Raw genomic sequence first — 19,259 nt, 5'->3', positions numbered from 1 at the left:
TATATTTTAAGAAGGATAACTAGGGTTCGGAATAGCAAAGATTGTGATTACACATAGCTATTTCAACGATTTTCATCTTGAAATGTTTTTTATATTTATTTATTTAAATTCTAAGTTATTTGGATGATAAGTTTGCAGTATTAATCTTTATTAGTTTTATATATTGCAAAAATATTTTATGGGATATGTTGTGTTTACGTCCGTGAACTATGATTATCTCATATATGCTCAAAAGTTAAGTCTATTGTGTCATTATGAAAATATTGATGAAAGATAGAATGAACTTTTGAAAATTCCACAGTATTGATCTTTCCCTGATCCACTTTTATGTGGAAGTACTGTATGGCTCTGTAAGTTATCTTTTGTTGAGCATTTGCGACTAAATTAATCAATAAGGTCTTCTTATGGTTAATTTATTCGAGTTTACCGGATACAAATCCATGTGGTTTGTTAATGTCCAAAGAAATCCTTATTTTCTTGTAAAAGTAAGGTCCCTCTTGTTGTTCTTTCGGGAATGACATAAAATGGGGGAGAGTTCTTAATTGAACTTGTGCTTAATTGTCATATCTTCGTGGAGAGTGCGGCTGTGGAATATTGTAGGAGTTATCTTGTATCTTAATAAACTCCTTGATGAATACACTAAGTTTCAACTATGTGAAATCATCGAAACAAGTTAATATGTTCTCTTTTAGTCATGAATTATCTTTTTGAGAATTTCATCATGATCCTGTGGTTTTCGTACCTTTGTCAATTTATATTGACAAAAAGGGGGAGAATTATTTGGTAGTTCACACTACATACATATGGTTTACGGATCATTATGTAAAGGGGAGTGGTTTTCATTGTAAGATGAAGTATTGACTAAGGGGTAGTGATACATATCACCGTAGTATTATTGTCAAAGTTGTGATGCAATTAAACTTTGATTATGTTTGATAATACTATGACATTGTATAATGATGATCGAGAACATCTTTTTTTTTATTGTTATGGCTACAGATCTTCAACAACAATGATGCTGAGTTGAACACGTTCAGAATCGCTGGAGTACTTGGAGTAGCGAAGAATTTAAGGAATGTTGAAGATCCAAGGAAATCAAGCATGATGGATGAGAAGCTACAAAGTTTATTTATTTAGTAATCCATATGTATTGATAGTTTTGTCACTAAAATTGACAAAGGGGGATATTATTAGAGAAGTTCTCGGTCGAACTCGCAAGCGTTGCTATCTCAAGCTTGTTTTCCAAGTTTAGTTGATCAAAACTATATACTTGATTTTTAGTCTACTTATAGTTATGTCTCGGATTAGGATAAAATGTGTAGTTGAGCGTTAGACTTCACGACGTTCATCGATTGAAGACGAAGATCTACTGAGGAGATCTTAGAGGAACTTCATCAACAAAAGGTATGTGGAGACTAAAACGTATTTATCACTCAGAAGTCTATTTTATTCTTTCTTCCAGTGAGACTAAGTCATATAGCTATAAAGACTTTTACATTATACACATTTGATATTTCGAGTTGAGTTTATCTCGAGTATCTATTTCTCGAAATATGTGTTGGAAGCTTTTTACTTTAACTATGTTCATCATTATTCTTGACGAGTTTAGTTGGAGACAATTTATTTGTTGGAAACTAAATATTAAGTCAAAAGATGATCATGTGAAAATTTCCTTGAAACATCTTACATGATTTGTGTGAAACAATCATTTGATGTCGACTTGGAAAGTTTCGTATTGATCATTCGATCACTTGAAAATTACTTGAAGCTAATGGTATGTGTGAGACATCCATTGTCGTCTTCCAAGGATTTTTCAATGATTGAAATGGGAGTTTAAGACAATTAACCATGTCTGGATACAACACGGTATGCATACCTAGTATGCGAACTGTATTGTTATAATTCAGGTCCGGGAACCTTGTTTGTGTACCTAGTATGGGAACGGTTTTACCTAAGTTAGGTCCGGGGCGGCTGTTTGCATACCTGGTTTGCGAACGGCTGGACAAGGCCAAGGTCCAGAGTTGTTGTTTGCATACCTAGTTTGCGAACACAGTGGTTAAGTTCTAAAATCAGTTAAGTATGATTCTCATACTCATGAACTAAAACATTCATGAATTAAGGAATGCAATATTTGCAAACCGTGGCTTAATGTTCATGGATTGATTCTTGTATAAGTACTTTGTACAATTCCGAATCAATCCGATTTTGTTTCAATTTGTTCATATGTATTTATATGAGAGAGTGAACAATTGAACAACTCTATTTAAAACACAATTAGATTCATTTGATTATCTTTCATGATTGATCATCATATTTGATCTAGAAGTGTTAGATGAATGTGGTTAAGACAAAAATATTCATATGACTAACTTCGGCTAATTGTTATTGAGCCAACTCAATATACACGTTTAGGTACATTTACCCATATCTAAATGAAGGTATATTTCATTTGTGTGTAACAAGCTAATACCATCTAACGGTGGAGATTTATGCTTTATTTTTAAGCAGACTTAGCTTGAATCTTAAATCAGGAGTTCATCTAAGGGTGAATATTGAATGCTTTGTTACTAAGCTATCTTAACTTTGATCGTAAGCAAACCCTGATTTGAAAGACTATATAAGGGAGAACTCTAGCAACTGGAAAACCTAATCCTGACACTTTCCTGTGTCCTAGTTGCAAACTAGAGTCGATTCTCCTTTAACCTAGGTTTTTCCAAAACCATATTAGGTTAACGACTTGAAAACTTCATTTGGGATTCGTGAAGCCAGATCCAACTATTTTCTCTGTAGTTGCGTATTATGATCTTACTTGTTCTATCATGTCGAGTACTATCTTTTCTAAGATTTGCTCGAGATTTATCTCTGATAGGCAAGATATATTAATAGTAATCACAACAGTTCTTCGTCTCGGACTCTTGTGATTTTGCTATAACTTTTTATGTTAATCAGTTGGGTTATTGTGAGGTGATTGATATTTCTAGGCTGCTTTTCGGGAGTATAAAACCATATTATTAATTGGTTCTTGTTCACCTTGATTTATCTATTAACGGAACAAAAAACGAATATAAAGAATAGACATATCTGTGGGAGACAGATTTGTTTATAAGTCTTCGACTTTGGGTCGTACCAACTCTTAGTTGTGGGTGAGATCAGCTAAGGAATCAAGTGTGCAAAATCCTGCGTGGTTCTAGAGGCGTAAGGAACACGATTGTACCTTATTCGGTGTGAGACTTGGTTATGGATCAACTACATTCCAATCCAAAGTTAATTTGTAGTATGCTAAAATATGTAGCGGCTTAATACAGTGTGGCGTTCTATCTGGACTAGGTCCCGGGTTTTTTTCATTTGCGGTTTCCTCGTTAACAAAATTTCTGGTGTCTGTGTTATTTCTTCTCCACATTATATTTGTTTATATAATTGAAATATCACAGGTTGTGCGTAGTTCAATCAGTTGATAAATCCGACCTTGTTTGTTGGATATAACTTGATTGACACTTTGGCATTGGTCTTTGGTACAATCCAAGTTATTTCTCTTATCAATCAGGCTCAAGGATTTTTATCTGCTCGATTTGCTGATTGGATTAAGAAATAGAGATAAAGCTCTTTGATATATCTCTTGATTGATCTCACTTTTAAGTTGGTGCTCTCGGAATTATATTGGAGTTTAGTTCATACAGATTGTCGAACGAATTATTGGGTGTGGTTGTTATACCCCAGCTTTTTCAAAGGTGAACAATAACCAACTAATAATCTGGTATTATACTCCCGAAGAGCAGTCTAGAAATATTAGTCACCTCACAATAACCTAACTGATTAATAGAAGAAGTTATTGAGGAATCACAAGAGTCTGAGATGAAGAAACGTTGTGACTACTTTTTATATCTTACCTATCAGAGATAAATCTCGATTAAATCTTAGGGAAGATAAAACTCAATATGATAGAACAAGTAAGATCAGAATACGCAACTACAAAGAAAATAGTTGGATCTGGCTTCACGAAATCCCAAATGAAGTCTTCAAGTCGTTAACCTAATAATGGTTTTGGAAAACCTAGGTTAAAGGAGAATCGACTCTAGTTTGCAACTAGGACATACGGAAGTGTTGGGATTAGGTTTTCCAGTTGTTAGAGTTCTCCCTTATATAGCCTTTCAAATCAGGGTTTCTTACAATCAAAGCTAAGATATCTTAGTAACAAAGCATTCAATATCCATTGTTAGATGAACTCCTGATTTAATAAGATTCAAGCTAAGTATGCTTAAAAATAAAGCAATCAATCTCCATCGTTAGATGTACCTTTCTTTTACTTTCTTCCTAAAATGTGGTTCTTACTAGCTAACGTTGGTTGGCAGGTGCTTTGACATTAATAGTTTATCGTTGTACCTAAAAGCTCTTAGTGGAGGTGTCGTCTTCAGTCGATACAGATACATTTTTGTTCGTCAGTCATTGAAAGCATCTCACATGTGAAGAAGGTATTTATCTTGTAACTCTACGTTACACTAGTTATATGCATGTGTAACTCTCAGTTACACAAATCAGATGCATGTGTAACTCTACATTACACTAGTTATATGCATGTATAATTTCTAGTTACACTACCCCAGATGCATGTGAAATTTTTGATGTCTATACAGTAATTGTTTCTTTAGAAAGTAGTCGTACCCAACATGCACATAGTATTTAATATTTTTGTCAAATTGCTTTTTTTGTGTGGTTGTTTTGATTAAAATGTGTATATACTTGTTAGTGAAGCCAAATATTTTTAACTGTATGCATCCTTGAACTCACATGATTCATTGATAGCTTTAGATTAACTCATAAGCATAGATAATGCTAAAAGAATCTTGTGAACGTGATACAAGAGTGTTGTAGATATGAATTATTTTGGCAGGTTAGTTTTCATGTACTTGTTAGGTACACAAGCTATAGGAAAGTGTATCTGCTGAATGCACATGCCAAATCGCATGTGTAGCTTCTAATTACAGTAGTCAGACACATGTGTAGCTTCTAGTTACACTACTCAGAAGCATGCGTGTAACTTCTAGTTACACTGGCCAGAAGCATGCGTGTAACTTCTAGTTACACTAGCCAGAAGCATGTGTAACTTTTACATATGGATGTGTAATTTCTAGTTGCACTAGTCAGAATAGGCCACTGTATGTTTAGATCTTACTTGTCTTTTGATTTTTAATCAATTATTTTGGTTTAGTTTTTTTTTTTTTTTTTTGCTTTATCTGTACAAATGAATAATCCACTGCATGTTTCAGCTTCATGTGCAAATATGTATGTGTAACTCCTGGTTACACATGCAAATATGCATGTGTAACTCTTAGCTACACAAGTCAGATGCATGTGTAGTTTCTAGTCAACTGCATATGTGGTTTCTAATTATACTAGTCATATGCATTGTTGAGTGTATTGTTCTTTTTATCTCATTAAGATGATTGTTTTTTGTTATTCTCCAGGTTGACGGTAACTTCTACAAAAAGGACTTGAAGAGTTAAGATTTTGCAAGGTTAACTGTTGTGCACATTAATCTCAAGATTTCCTAGTCTGATATTAAGAAGAGGAACATGCGCCTAATAAATCTAACAGGGTTTAAAGATGCAGTTGATCTTATTTTTTGTTCAACATACATCACAAGTTCTTTTTGGCTCATTTTTCTACACAAATTTGTTGCTTCTTCAACAACAAGAACAAGTAATAATTAATTAGATTTATGATACAAAGTAAAAAAATATATATATCATGCATGACTGTTGTTGTTCTGTTAGAATTAAAAACGAGAGCTGTAATAACATTTAATCAGTTATTTACTATTAAATGCATGTGTTACTCCTAATTACACTGCTCAGATGCATGTGTATCTAGAAGTAACACGCTAATTGGATGTGTAAGTGTAAGTTACACATGCTAACTGGATGTGTAGACGAGAGTTACACATGCTAATTAAAAGAAGAAAAGAAACTCAGAGCTGGAATAAGCTATATGAATGTGTAACTTCAAGTTACACATGCTAATTGGATGTGTAGACGCAAGTTACACATGCAAATTGGATGTGTAGACGTCAGTTACACATGTTGTGCATCATCACATAACAAAATTCATCTCATAACAATAAATTATACAATTTTTTTGCAACCAGCACAAAGATAACTTTAAAGTCAGAGTATATATTTTTAATATAACCAACTGGATGCTAAAATTACTTATACAAATAACTAGTGTTTCCACTGTAACCAACAAAATGATCAAAATTTTATTACAAAATAGTTTATGCTTACATTGAAACCAATAGAATGATACTTAATCGTGTGTTCCTGTTACATAACGTGCTTGGATCGTAATTTTTTCAACTCCGCCAACAATTGATTTCGCTAAAATCTCACCTTCATTAGATCCACGACCACCACCATCACTACCGCTGCCATCATCAATACTCCCGTCACCACCACCACCGCCATAAGAAAAGTGAAAACCAGATCCATAAATACAAGCTAACTTAAAACTTCTCAAATAACATCTTCAAATTAATTTCCTAAACGAAGGAGACAACGAAAATCAGATAAAAAAATATATTATATATATATTTATATATATATCCCCGAAATAACATTAATCCGAATTAAAATTACAAGAAAGCTTGTAACAATATCAAAATCGAACGAACTGTTAATGTTTGATCTTCTAGGTTTTTGTCTGATTTGATTTGTTTACTTTGCACGTTTTCAATCTTTTTTTCGATGTTGATTTGATTTGAGTATGATCGAATTGTTTCGATTTAGGTTTCGATTTGATATTAGTATGAGTGATCGGTTTTTTTTTCTGGTCTCGATTTGTTTCTCTCTGATTTTTGAATTGTTTTTTGTAGGATTGATCGTTCTTTTCTTGGTTTTATCCTCCCAGATGTACTTTCTCTCTCCAAAAAGTGAAAATGGTGTCCGTTCTTCAATAGAAATGTAGAGTTAGGCAATTATATACCTAAGGTTAATCTGGTCATTTCATCTTATATTAAAATTATATTTAATATGGGGCCCGAGTATAAATATGTTTTAATTAGGGGCCTGATATTATGGATAATCCATGGGTGGGGTCTTAGCCTAATTAGGCTAAGACCCAACCCATGGGTAACCCATAATATGAGGCCCTTAATTAAAAGAAGTTTAAATCTAGGCCCCGAGTTATTAAAAGACATACATACCCTTTTATATATTGTCAAACACCAAATTAAATAAAATTTAAATTTAAGCCCAAAATTATTAAATCTAGGCCCAAAATTATTAAAGTTTAGTGTGAATGTGTAAACAGAAGTTACACATCCTTATTGCATGTGTAATGCAAAGTTACTCATCAGTTATACATCAAAACTACACATACGGAAAATACGTGTATTACTTTAATTTTCATTTACAGTAATTCGACCGTTTATCAATTACAATAGTTGGTTGTTATTGAACGCAATAAACGAATTAAAACACGAGATATGCAAAGCGAAATCCTAGAAATAATCCACTATATCATATAATTTAAATGTTTTATTCCTTTTTTGTCTTTCTCGATTCCAATATACTTCAACATCTGTAAACGAAATACACATCCATGGGATTAGGTTGGATGGACAAAAAATAAAGAACCAAAATTATGAAATGATTGCAAGGCAAAATTATAGAACAAAGAACACATAAAAGGCACATGATAACTAATCTTAGCATGTGTGATTAGGAGTTACACATGCATCTGTCTAGTGTAACTATGAATTACATATGTATCGGTCTATTTTAATTGACAGTTACACATGCATATGAGTTAGACACCTATCATGTGTAACAAGGAGTTACACAAGCATCTAACTTGTGTAACTAGAAGTTACACATGCATCTGTCTAGTGTAAAGAGAAGTTACACATGCATATAGAATGTGTAACTAGGAGTTACACATACATATGACATGTTTACTCAGCAATTACTAAGTCTAATTGTGTATCTCTAGCAAAAAAAAATCCATTAGAGCATCAAAGTAACATGGTTCAAAGACCTCAGTGTTTATAATTCAAAGTTTACATGTTTGGATATATATAAACTAATGTGTGGATGCAATAATGCAAAGAAATGTCTAAGAATGTAATGTATTACATCTAACTCGTAAGCAATAGTAGCACCACAAAACTTGTGACGTAGACAGTTGATCGACCAATCAAATGTGGTGCATTCTAATTTTCTGTTTTCTTATAATGATTGAATACAATGCCTGTTCAGTTGTAGTTAATTTTAAGTAAGTTTGTTAATAGGGTATAATAATGCTGTTTTTTTTTTGTGCGTGTACATGGCTCATGCACAACAATCTTGAGTATACGAGCCGAGATAAGTCGACAAGCATTTACTAGAGAAAACAGGAGGCTGCGCATGGAACAATTGTTTGCGAAAAAAAGAGCACAAAGACGTAATTTTTTGGAAGAAAAAATATCATTGGATACAGATTCTAAAGATGACGGAGAATCCAGTTCCGATGACAGTTCGGATGAACATCAACAGCCTGAGGCTATAGACGTAAAGCATTCTATAAGTAAATGTCACCACATTAGAAACTTTATTGAGAATTCGTTTTATTCCAACATTATGTCTATAACTAATTGAATAATTCAGATTGTTTCTACTGCGATAACAGAGTTACGAATAAAGAAATCGGATTTTGGCGCACCATCCCATACATGCAACTATTGTGGTGCAATATACTTTGGTATCAAGAGGCTACAAAGAAATCATGGATAATGGAGGATTGCGAGTTTACTATATGTTATTCAAAAGGAAATGTAAACCTTCCACTACTGTGTGATTGTCCGTAATATCTTAAAAATTTGTTGGATTTTAGTGGTGGTGTGAGATCAACAAAGTTTTAAAAGAAATATCAGAGAATACAACTCTTCCCTTGCTTTTACCTTTAGGGGAGCTATCTAACCCTTTAAACCCCTAAGTCATATAATCCCCACGTCGCGCGGTGAGAATACCCACACTTGGGTGAGCGTCACTGCCCCATTCAAAATTCTCCATTCCACTTTTTCTCAAATTATATGAATGTAACAGTAAATACCGTTTTTTTTTCTGTTTTTCTCACACAAATCTTCCGCGAAACAAAAGAAAAAAAAACAGTCTTTCCGTTAAACAAAAACAAAACAAAAAAAAAAACAGAAAAGAAAGGAAAAACTTCGAGAAACCAGTGAAACCTAAAACAAAACTTGAGGTTCAAACGATTTGAAGTGATCAAATATCAGAGCATCTCCAATGCTAGAGGTCAAGGTCATCCTATGTGGATGTCTTATTTATACTTTTGGGTTGTGGGCCACTTACTACATGACAAAAATAAATAAAGGTAACATTCTATGCCTAAATTCCATCTCCAATGGTCTTATTTAACATTTTTTATTTAAATTAAGACACAAAAGATGATGTGGACTCATGACCCAAGATCATGAAGAAAGTCTTATTTAAACTTTTTCCTTTATCCCAACTTTATCCATGTCATCTTTTCTATGACCCTATGTGTGAAAAGATGCATTGGAGATGAAACTTTGATTAAAAATGTATTAAACCCTATGTGACCTCCCTTGCATCGGAGATGCTCTAAGAAAACATTAGCGTGTAACAGAGTTTCAAACACGATTTCTCAAGGTATCCCTTTCTTTTCATCCCAAACACTTCTCCCTCGCAGAAAAACCCTAATTTTTCTTTTCTTTTTTCTATTTGTATGTGTGTTTTTGTTCGGTGCTTTCTCACTAAATTAAGTTTTGTTGATTTCGTTTTTTCAATTGTTCAGATCTATATATAACTGGATTGAAGCAATTAGGTATTAATATTAGGGTTTCATGCACTGACAAACATTAATCGAGCCATATCTTTGATATACTATTCAATCCTGCTAATCCAGTTAACAAAAATATGGTTCTTCTCTGTTTGGTAAACCCTAACCCTAAACTGTGATTGCCGGGAAGATATCGTCATGCATATTATTGCACATGGGAACATTAAGTGCTTCCATATTCATCTTTATTTTCATCCATGTATCTTGACCGGAAGTAGCTACCGGAAAAATAAGGGTTTGAAATTGTTAGAATTTTAGCTTGGATTTCCACCCTTGCTCAATACAGTGCAAACTGAGTAAATTTCCATCCTCTTCTTATTAATTATGTATTGATTTTAAAGGTTTAGATTCATTGTTTGTTCTAAGTTTTGATATTACAATTTAGTGTTTCTGTTTTGGCTAACTTTTTTTTTTTGGATTTATAGGTGAAAAAAAGTAAAGAATCCTATCTAAGGTATTACACATCATTTCACTTTCCCCACAATCGACACCACAACAGACTATGTGATAGTAATGCACCTGTATCCTTGCATTGGGTAAAATTTGTGTTAATGACCATTCAATGTAATTTTCTCCTTTTCACGCATATGCTCAACCCGTGAGGTGTGTCTTTCCCTTAGCGCATAGCCTCTGTTCTCCTTCAATCATATCTCTCTTGGAACCCAGTTTTTTTTTTTTTGTCTTTTTCCATTGAACTTTTTTTCCCCTTTTGTTTTGTATGCTTAAGTTGGTGCCAAAATGTGTTGAAGGTATAGATCCTTAATCTGAATTGTCTCTTAGGGATAGTAGGCTTCATAAATCTGGTGGTTAATCTTGCGAAGCAGGGGATTAGTATCTATTACCGTAGGCGCAATATTAATTGATTTACATGGCCTCAACTTGGTGTTTGCATCTATTTATTTTGCAAACTCTAATTTGTTCCAAACTTAATGTTTCGTAGGTGCATCAGTTGGCAACACAGAGAGCAACTTTGTATTGTCATCAATACGTCAACAAAGTTCATTCTGGCAAAACCCATAAACAAAAAAAACACAGTCTTGCACTGACAAACAAGAGAAGCCGCTACGTCGACTGGTGAGATTTTCTTTTTCTGATCAACACTGGTTTCCATTTTTTTGTGTTTTCAAATATTGATCTCTTTGAATATATCTAATTAGCTTTTGTGTTGTGCTATATTAGTTTTTATAAGGTTAAACTCCAAAAGCCATATTTTAAATTTTGTGTAGTAGATATATGTGATTTTATTGATGATGGGCATTCACTGGATCCATAACTAGCTGAGTAATTTGGAGTCAAGACAACTGATTTATTCATGTCAACCTGATAGCGGTCACCAAATGCTCAGCCAGATCAAACTGTATTTTAACATTCAGTTGTTGTTGATACAGTACTAAGGTGCAACCTCTGAGGCAAAAAAATTCTACTCAATCAGGTAATCAAAGCAAAATTAAATGTTGATTATGGGAGTGTTAGCTATAAAAGCTAACTGCATAATTTAAATTTCTACAAATCCTAAACCTTTTGGTGGTTTTATGAAATTTGTTATTTTCGATTTTATGTGAGACTTTTGATGAAATTTATAGCTTTTATTTACTGATTCATGTTTGTATTACTCATCAAAGTTGGGTCATTAAAGTTAATTTCCTTTTTATGTTTACTTGACGGGAACAAGATCACAACTATTGACGCTTTAAAAAGAAACATTATATGGTCTCTGTACAAATGGTAATCTACTGTATTTTGTTTTTCTTGTTGTTTAATTAAGAAGTTAAATTAACAAGTGCTTTAATGTGGTATTGTTAAATTAACAAGTGCTTTAGTGTGATTTGATATGAATGATAGCAGTTTTGCGGGTTTTATCATTTAGACGTATTGATGATTTGAACGAAAAATAATTTCCTTTCACAGCTTGGAGATTTCCCATTATGTATGTGTGCTGACTCATTCTTTATATTTCGTCCGCTCTTTCGTTCTATTTTTGCAGGTGCAAGTGCTATAATTCGATCTAATAAATCTTAACTGTCTCCGCAGGTTAATGGATGCCTCTTTCTTTCTGCATTATAGGCATTTATATTTCTTTATAGTTGTTATTGTTCCCAACTACCGGTAGAAAGTACCAAGGTTTGGCTGCTTTTTGGTAATGCAGCTTCGGTTTTGGTTTGCCGAGTTTATGGGGACCCTAAAATAGCCGGAGGAAATAATTACTATTGGCAAGCTTGCGGGTACTTGAAATGTCTTCCTTAGACCCACCCAATGGAGAGATTGGTTGAGAAGCTGGTGATAGAGGTGTCCTATTTGATGCGGGAGATGCTAGAAATGATACACGTTATGGGGCGAATGGTGATTTGATACTGAATCTGAGGTGGGACGTCAATGGGATTTTTTATTTGGTTGTAGTGATGGCGGTGATTTCGAGATTTTTAGGAAATCTATACTATGTAAGTCATAATGCGATTACTATGTATGCTATAATTTTAGCTGCATCAAAATTAATTATAGCATTTTGGCTTTTGTACAGTGCTTGGCTCATGTAGTGATTTTGATCTCATCAATCATAGATGATTTTTTTTATGCACCTACAAACTTATCAAGCACTTGCTCATTTATCTTGAGATTCCTTTCGTTGTTTAAAATGGACCAAAAAATTGTGCCAATGATTAAACGCTCACCCATATTAGATGATATTAGTTTGAAATAAAGGTTTTATGCATTGGGATGGCCCTATCACACCAAATCAAGAGTTCATGACATGTCAATTCATGCCGATTCTGTTAAAAGAAAAAAGCGAAGACGCGTGACACCAAGTCAAAATTGGCAGTAGAGTTTATTGAAGAAATTCAGCGAGAAGCCGACGGGGCGAGACAAAGCTGCGCGACACCAAATAAAAAATGCATCGAGACAAGGAATAAAAAATGCATCGAGACAAGGCGAGGCGAAGCCGAGCCACACCAAATCGAAAATAATGTTCACAAATTATATGAATCATTGAATTCATATGCCACTGCTTAACTGCTGATGCTAAACTACTCCACTACCGTTATCAACTAAACTATTTACAGGTGCATATAAAGGTGATGGAGGATGGTTTGTGGAGCCGCCCGGTGCGTAGCACGGGCATAAAATCTAATAATGGATAACAACGTCAACAAAAAAGGTGGCGGCCCATGGAATACACGGTCAGAGTTATCATAAGAAGGCTCATCAGTGCCCCCGGAGGGGAAAGAAGCTACATTTTCTCGGATTTATATAGTCAAGATTTTTTTTTGATAAGATTATATAGTCGAGATGGATGCACAAACATAGGTTACACGGAGAAAGGATATATTTGTAAGACATGAAAACAAAGATAGCTCAGGTGATGGGGATGTAATAGCAAATCATTCTACAGATGCTTCCGTGATGGTGAATACGGTAGAAAATTAAACAAGTGGAATTGACAAAGAAAATGAGAGTGGTGCACAAAGTAGTAAACATGAAAATATGAAAACAGTAATGTAAAATACTGACAATTTAGAGTGGTAAATAATTTAACCATGATGTTGAATGAACATAATGCATATGCACAAGCATTCAGGATGGCTAGAGATCGTCTACGGAAAAAAGTCAGTTGTGGAATACCGATGATTACGGATCATTAGTCGACGACAAACAGATGCTGAACATTTAGTAAAAATAGTTGAGCAGAAATCAATTGAGGGTGAAAGCAAAACAAATGCTATACATACTTCATATCCTCTATGAGCTTTAATTCCAAAAAGGGGTGTAAGCATGTCGAGTAGTTGCAAAAGGCAAAACTAAACCATGGATAGTATCTTTTGTATCAACTTCTAGAAGCAATATAAAGCAGCTCTTGGATTGCTATCAAATGACAATGAGTGGCACCTGGGACTAGAATAAGCAATCCAAGAGCTGATAGAAATGTTGGTGAAATGTTTGTCGTAACGTTGCTCTTATGTGAGGTAACCGATCCAAAAAATTATGGGATCTAAACTGGAAATTGTTATATGAGGACATTCAATACCGGGAGAGAAAAAGGTGTAAGAACATGCTTTGAGAACTTAGTGATGCTGAGAAAGTCGCGTGTTTACAGATATATGCAACTAGTATATCATTTAAAGACGGATGAATCCTCCGATGGGGGAAGATCCCGATTCAAAGACGGACGAATCCTTCGTTGGGACAAGATCTAATAGAGACGTCAATACACGCTTGATCCCCGGTGTATGATTCACGATCCGGTTTCCGAAGAATGTGACTTTCAACATCCCAAAGTTATTAAGGGATTATTCTAGTATGCTTATTCCTGGTATGCTCAGTGGTACACAAGAACAAAAAGTAGAGAGAGAGAGGTGAGACTTGGACAAAAATACAGCATGGCTGGGAAGCCTTAAATCTCACATGATACATAACTCGTCACTCGCTCGCTCTTGTGCGGCCTTCTAAAATATTATTAATTTTCTGTAAGGGAAATGTGGATGGAGAGATGACTGAAAAGGGGAGAAATTTTGAAGTTGCAATATGCTCAAGAAACATCCTCACCGCCTGTCCGTAGCAAAAATGGTGGAAGATAATGCTCCAACACAACCAAGAGATCTCTTCCTCCACCTAGACTACTTGCAGAAACATCCCCACATGTTGGCTCACTACTCTTACCTAATCTTCTCGAGGCTTCTACCAGTTGTCCTCTTAGCCTCTGCGATAACAAACGTCCCCCATTCTCAACGCACTCCATGTACAGAGGTAAATAAGTGATGGCCGTTATTAAAGGAGCAGGGAGGTCCCGCAAACATAGGGATACAGGAGACCCACCTCTCCTCAATATCCTCATCACATTCACATAGTGATCCTGTTCACGCCTCGATCCTTCCAAAAATGCAGCCTCTGACCAGTGTTCCCGTAGGAAAGCCCTAAGCTCTGGAGCCACAGCTTCATCGTCGGACTTAGCGATGCTGTCGGCAACAGCATATGTAGCAGCTGGATCCCCGAGAAAGTCTGAGCGCAGAAGAAATGCAACACCATCAAGGGACCCACCACTTCGTTCACCAGCTGCTTTTAAGATCTCGATGCTTAGTGCAGCAAGCACATGTTGAGGAACATGAGGAAGGAGGTACGCAGCAATCCCTACTTGGCTACTGGAGGTAGCAGCTGTGAGTGCAAGGCAGAGCTCCATGTCTCGGCAACCCCGTTGGACAAACCATTGGACCACCTGCATGCAACCCCTCTCAGCAGCTCTCATTAAAGGTCCCAAAAACGCAACTGCATTACCCTCTTCCACCAGACACTCCATTGTACCAATCTTGGAGTAGTGAGAAGCAAAGCCCAAAGCCAGGTCAACATCCACATCCAAGCTGTTCCTTTGAGCAATCTAGGACACCAAAAGCACAAGACGATGATATCACATATGTGTTTTTCTGAATAAGCAAACACTAGCTTTCCTATAATTTGAACAACCTACAGCAAATTATCCAGCAAGACATATTTGGCAACACACTTTACTTATGCAGAGAAGCATTTGTTGCTCAAGTCCTCCAGTGAATTTCAGAAAATGGTACAGAGAAGTTAAAATAACTATCCCCTATAAAATCCAAAGTCGACAGAGCTGAGAATGTTAGACGGAAAGTCATTTACATGACTCTCTACGCCCTTGCATATATTTTATGGAGGCATGGGATCATGGATCACTACTGAAGTCAATAAAATCACTTGTTCGCCTCCCACTCATTTCTGTCTTCCCTCACTCTACCGCACTTATTAAGTTTCTTTATACTCCAGTTCTCTCAAATGTGTGATCAATTACTTTATTTGTGATGCTTAAACAACACTTCCACAGAGACTCTTAATTGTTCGGTTGCCAAAGGGAGAAACCCCAGAAATGGTGTTTCATGTTATGGGGACATGGAAGACCTGCACATAACCAAAAGCCTTTTCTGAACTTAGCAAACAGCGGCTAGGTAATCTGAAGGCCGAATTCTTTTATTAAGTACACGATATTTTTTCTGCACTTGATAAAATCTTTAATCTAGTATTATTACTGCTTCTTAAACCAGGAGGTTTCACATTTTTGTGGGGCAATGCGTCTAGGCTTACTACCTTCCATAGGATGTTTTTTTTTTTTTTTATAGTATCTTGTTTGTTTCTGAGCAAGCTGGAAGGTCACGCCTAACCTGGAAGCAACCTACATTTCCTGACATTAATACAGCTCGTCAATAATGAGAATATCTCACCGAACATAGATACACTAACCTAGTCTGACCCATCCTTTTCCTGCTGCTAGAACAACCTTAGTTTGTTTTATCGGAAGAGTGACACTTTCTCTGGTAAACAAATGGGTTAAAGATCTCACCTCTCACACCGAAGTAATGGTATATACCTGATAACTGCTCAAAAAGATCATAATTTAAAATCACCTACCGATACATCAACTCCACTATATGGGAAACTTGGTCAAGTCATCATGCAGTAATACGCCTCTAATAACTCATGAAAACCAGGCGAGACCCGTTTGGTATTCAACCCCAATGACAGCATACACACCCACATACTCCTTTTACAATAAACTCCAATATGATTCATTGTTGTACTCCTCACTGTCTATGTTGTCTACCAATGGATATCAAAAACAGCAGTACTTACCTTTTACAGCAATGTCACTAACAATTTAACATAGTGATCTTGTTCTATAGTCTCAGAATTAAATTACTATAAGAACAGCACCATGACAGCTTGACAAAACGTTCATGTTTGCAAATTAAAAAGTTGAAGTTAAATTAGAATTACCTGCAACAAGATGCGAACAAGCTCTGTACTGCCAAAACGTGAGGCTTCAAGGAAGCACTGGTTGACGTTGTCTGCACCACCCTCCACCAACATACCAAGCAACCCCTGGATTGCAGTTGCCGAAATCCCAGAAGCCCACCCAGGATCAAAAGAGCTAGAAAATAGAGTTAAAGGGAAGCATGCTGCATCAAAAGCTTCAGTGAAATCCTTCCCCGTAAGCTGATTACCAGCAAGATCCAAAAATGTCTTAAAAGCTGACAACTGGAGTTGGATCTCTACTGCAGAACTTTGACTTACTCTATCCCTGCTTCCCTGGCAACGAGAGTGGAATCCTATACATTTCAGAGCCCATTCTGTAAATTTCTGGACCTTTGCACCAGCTTCTGCTTTCAAAACCTCATCACCATTGCATTCTTGGAGGCGCTCATGTAACCTGAAAAAGAGAGCAGTAACTTCATCAAATTATTTAATTACTCCCATAAAAACTATTGGTTTAATGGACCCTTTAGCATCTTCTGTTTAACTTTGTTGCTCCTAATTAGATGGTACAGTTAGCAGAAACATTAGACTCCCATTTGACAAAGTGGTAACAACAATATGCTAAGGAGAAATGTGGGAGGGGAAAACTATTCATTTCAGGCCACCAGCATTTACAAATTTGAATCAACAGTGGTATCATAATTCAAGAAAGCCAATGATAGTGTGCTCACTCTGTAGATATAAAAAAAAGTCTATTTAATTGAAGTGTCTTGACAATTGGCAAGGTTTGCCGACTTTAATACATATGTCACTCTGTTTCTTTTGATTCTTCTTTCAATAAAAGGATTCCGCAGAATCATACAAACTATGTTTACCTTGTTTATAATACTGATACAGTGAACCAATGTGTTAAATAATACTCATAGATTCTAGCTAACACAAATGAGATCAACAAGGTTTACCTTTGGGCCATAACAGTTACAGTATCTGCTAAACTCATAGTCCGGCTCTGACATGCAGAGACACATGAAGCGAGAAAGGACGTCCGAAGAGCCGCTCTAGTAAAATCATAAGCACCCTGGGAAATAACTTTCTTCATCAGACCCGTAATTCCCAGCAACTCTTGCTGGGTGTTCAAGAACCAAATAGAGTCTAATGAAATGCACAAGGCATCATTCAGCGTTTGTGGATCTGCCAACATTATCAGACTATCTGCGAGATCCCAATCATGAGAGCTAACAGCAGTCTGAAACATACGCCCTAACTCAATTCTCTCTTGTCTGGATAGTTTCTTATCCCGTCCATTTTTACCCTTTCTACGCAGCTCAAAATCTTCCACCGCCATTCTTTGCTTTAGTTTCGTGGCACTGCAAGCACAAGCCGCAGCAGATGTAATTATCGGGTCTTCTTTACTCAAAAGTGGCGCTTCTCTGGAGAAAACAACATCACCCACTTCACCACCATCTCCTTTATCCGTTAAAAACCCTTCTACTCCTTCTTCGTCTACTACTGATTCTACTTCTCCTTCTCCTTCAACGTCTTTCGGACCTTCAATTTCACAATCATCGGTTTCCATATCTACATCATCACATATAGGATCTCTATAGTTACTCCCTATGCTTCCCAATTCCTCACGGTTACCGCTCAATAAGATCATCCCTCCTTCCATTCGCTTACCACCACCACCACCACTTATTTCAGCCTTCCTTTTCAAATATATAAGATCCAAAATCTCAACTCCTTAATTTCCAACCCACTCAATCAACCCAATAGAAAATTCTCAAAATTCGTTTCCTTAATTAGAAGGATGAATTGAATGGCACTTCATGCAAATTACACCACTGACAATACTACAAAAATCATATTATTCGAGACACCAAAAATTCACTAATCAAATCACAGTCTCCGAAAATATGAATTTGAACGAAATTTCAATTTCTCTCCATCAGTAATACAATCTCCCTCTTTTTATTTCACCTAGTAACCAGACAAACGAACTTAATCTCCCTTAGAGACTCTGGGAGCGATATTTAAAACCCTGGAAACTCAACTTGATCAAATCCAACCAGAAACCTCCCCTGAAATAAAATTCCAAAGATCCAAAATTCTTATCAAAAAATTGATCAATCCATAATTCAACAGAAACATACATCAAAAATATCTTAAAAACAAAACAAAATGAAATTCATTTCAGAGGGACTGGCAGAGAGCGAAGGATACCCAACCTGGTTTCAATGGGGGAAATGTAGAAAGAGGAAAAAAAAAGAGAGATATGCAGAAAGAGAAAGAGAGGCTTTTATTATGAAATTAAAATTATTTATTAAATAAAATCTGGTTAAATTTTGAGTATCTTTTCCTTTTCTTTTTTTTTTCTTTTTTTTTCTTCTCTCTTTTTTTTTTTTGGGTTTTTCTCTCCTCTGTAGAAATTTGTTAATGAGAACGATAGATTACAGAGAATACATGGCGTGTTTGGATGTATGACTTTAAGAGATCAACTAAGCAACTTGTGCCACGGACCGGTGTGGTTGATATTTTTCCAGGTATGTACATACATATTTGTTTTCGTATGCGTTAATAAACCTCGCGTTTTTAGGACCACTCAAAAGAATTTAGGGGCCAACAATAAAACAAAAAAGGTCATCCAAAGGGAA

The 19,259-nt window shown here is 35.7% G+C and overlaps 1 protein-coding gene and 1 long non-coding RNA gene across 15 annotated transcripts; one reads left to right on the top strand and one right to left on the bottom strand.

The window, feature by feature from the left end:
• The first annotated feature begins 9,019 nt into the window (after positions 1-9,019).
• LOC113358208 lies at positions 9,020-12,427 on the top strand. 13 transcript variants are annotated; one of them, XR_003364281.1, is made up of 5 exons: positions 9,523-9,662; positions 10,278-10,306; positions 10,793-10,926; positions 11,079-11,779; positions 11,884-12,427. It is a non-coding gene; the product is annotated as an uncharacterized LOC113358208 (long non-coding RNA). The 13 variants fall into 13 exon arrangements; XR_003364276.1 differs by having other exon boundaries at positions 10,793-11,284; positions 11,525-11,779; XR_003364286.1 differs by having other exon boundaries at positions 10,793-11,577; positions 11,673-11,779.
• Positions 12,428-13,945: 1,518 nt separating this feature from the next.
• Positions 13,946-19,002, bottom strand: LOC113358206 (ankyrin repeat protein SKIP35-like). 2 transcript variants are annotated; one of them, XM_026601739.1, is made up of 4 exons: positions 18,834-19,002; positions 17,571-18,686; positions 16,630-17,062; positions 13,946-15,217 (listed from the first exon to the last, which is right to left on the bottom strand). In XM_026601739.1, the coding sequence occupies exons 2-4, from the start codon at positions 18,275-18,277 to the stop codon at positions 14,375-14,377; spliced, it is 1,983 nt and encodes a 660-aa protein (XP_026457524.1). In that variant the 5' UTR covers positions 18,278-18,686; positions 18,834-19,002; the 3' UTR covers positions 13,946-14,374. The 2 variants fall into 2 exon arrangements, with proteins under 2 accessions (XP_026457524.1, XP_026457525.1); XM_026601740.1 differs by lacking the exon at positions 18,834-19,002 and having other exon boundaries at positions 17,571-18,801.
• Between the last annotated feature and the right edge of the window lie 257 nt (positions 19,003-19,259).

The sequence above is a fragment of the Papaver somniferum genome, chromosome 3, assembly GCF_003573695.1.
Source record: "Papaver somniferum cultivar HN1 chromosome 3, ASM357369v1, whole genome shotgun sequence".
NCBI classification, from domain to species: Eukaryota; Viridiplantae; Streptophyta; class Magnoliopsida; order Ranunculales; family Papaveraceae; genus Papaver; species Papaver somniferum.
This window is presented reverse-complemented; position numbering and strand designations above follow the sequence as displayed.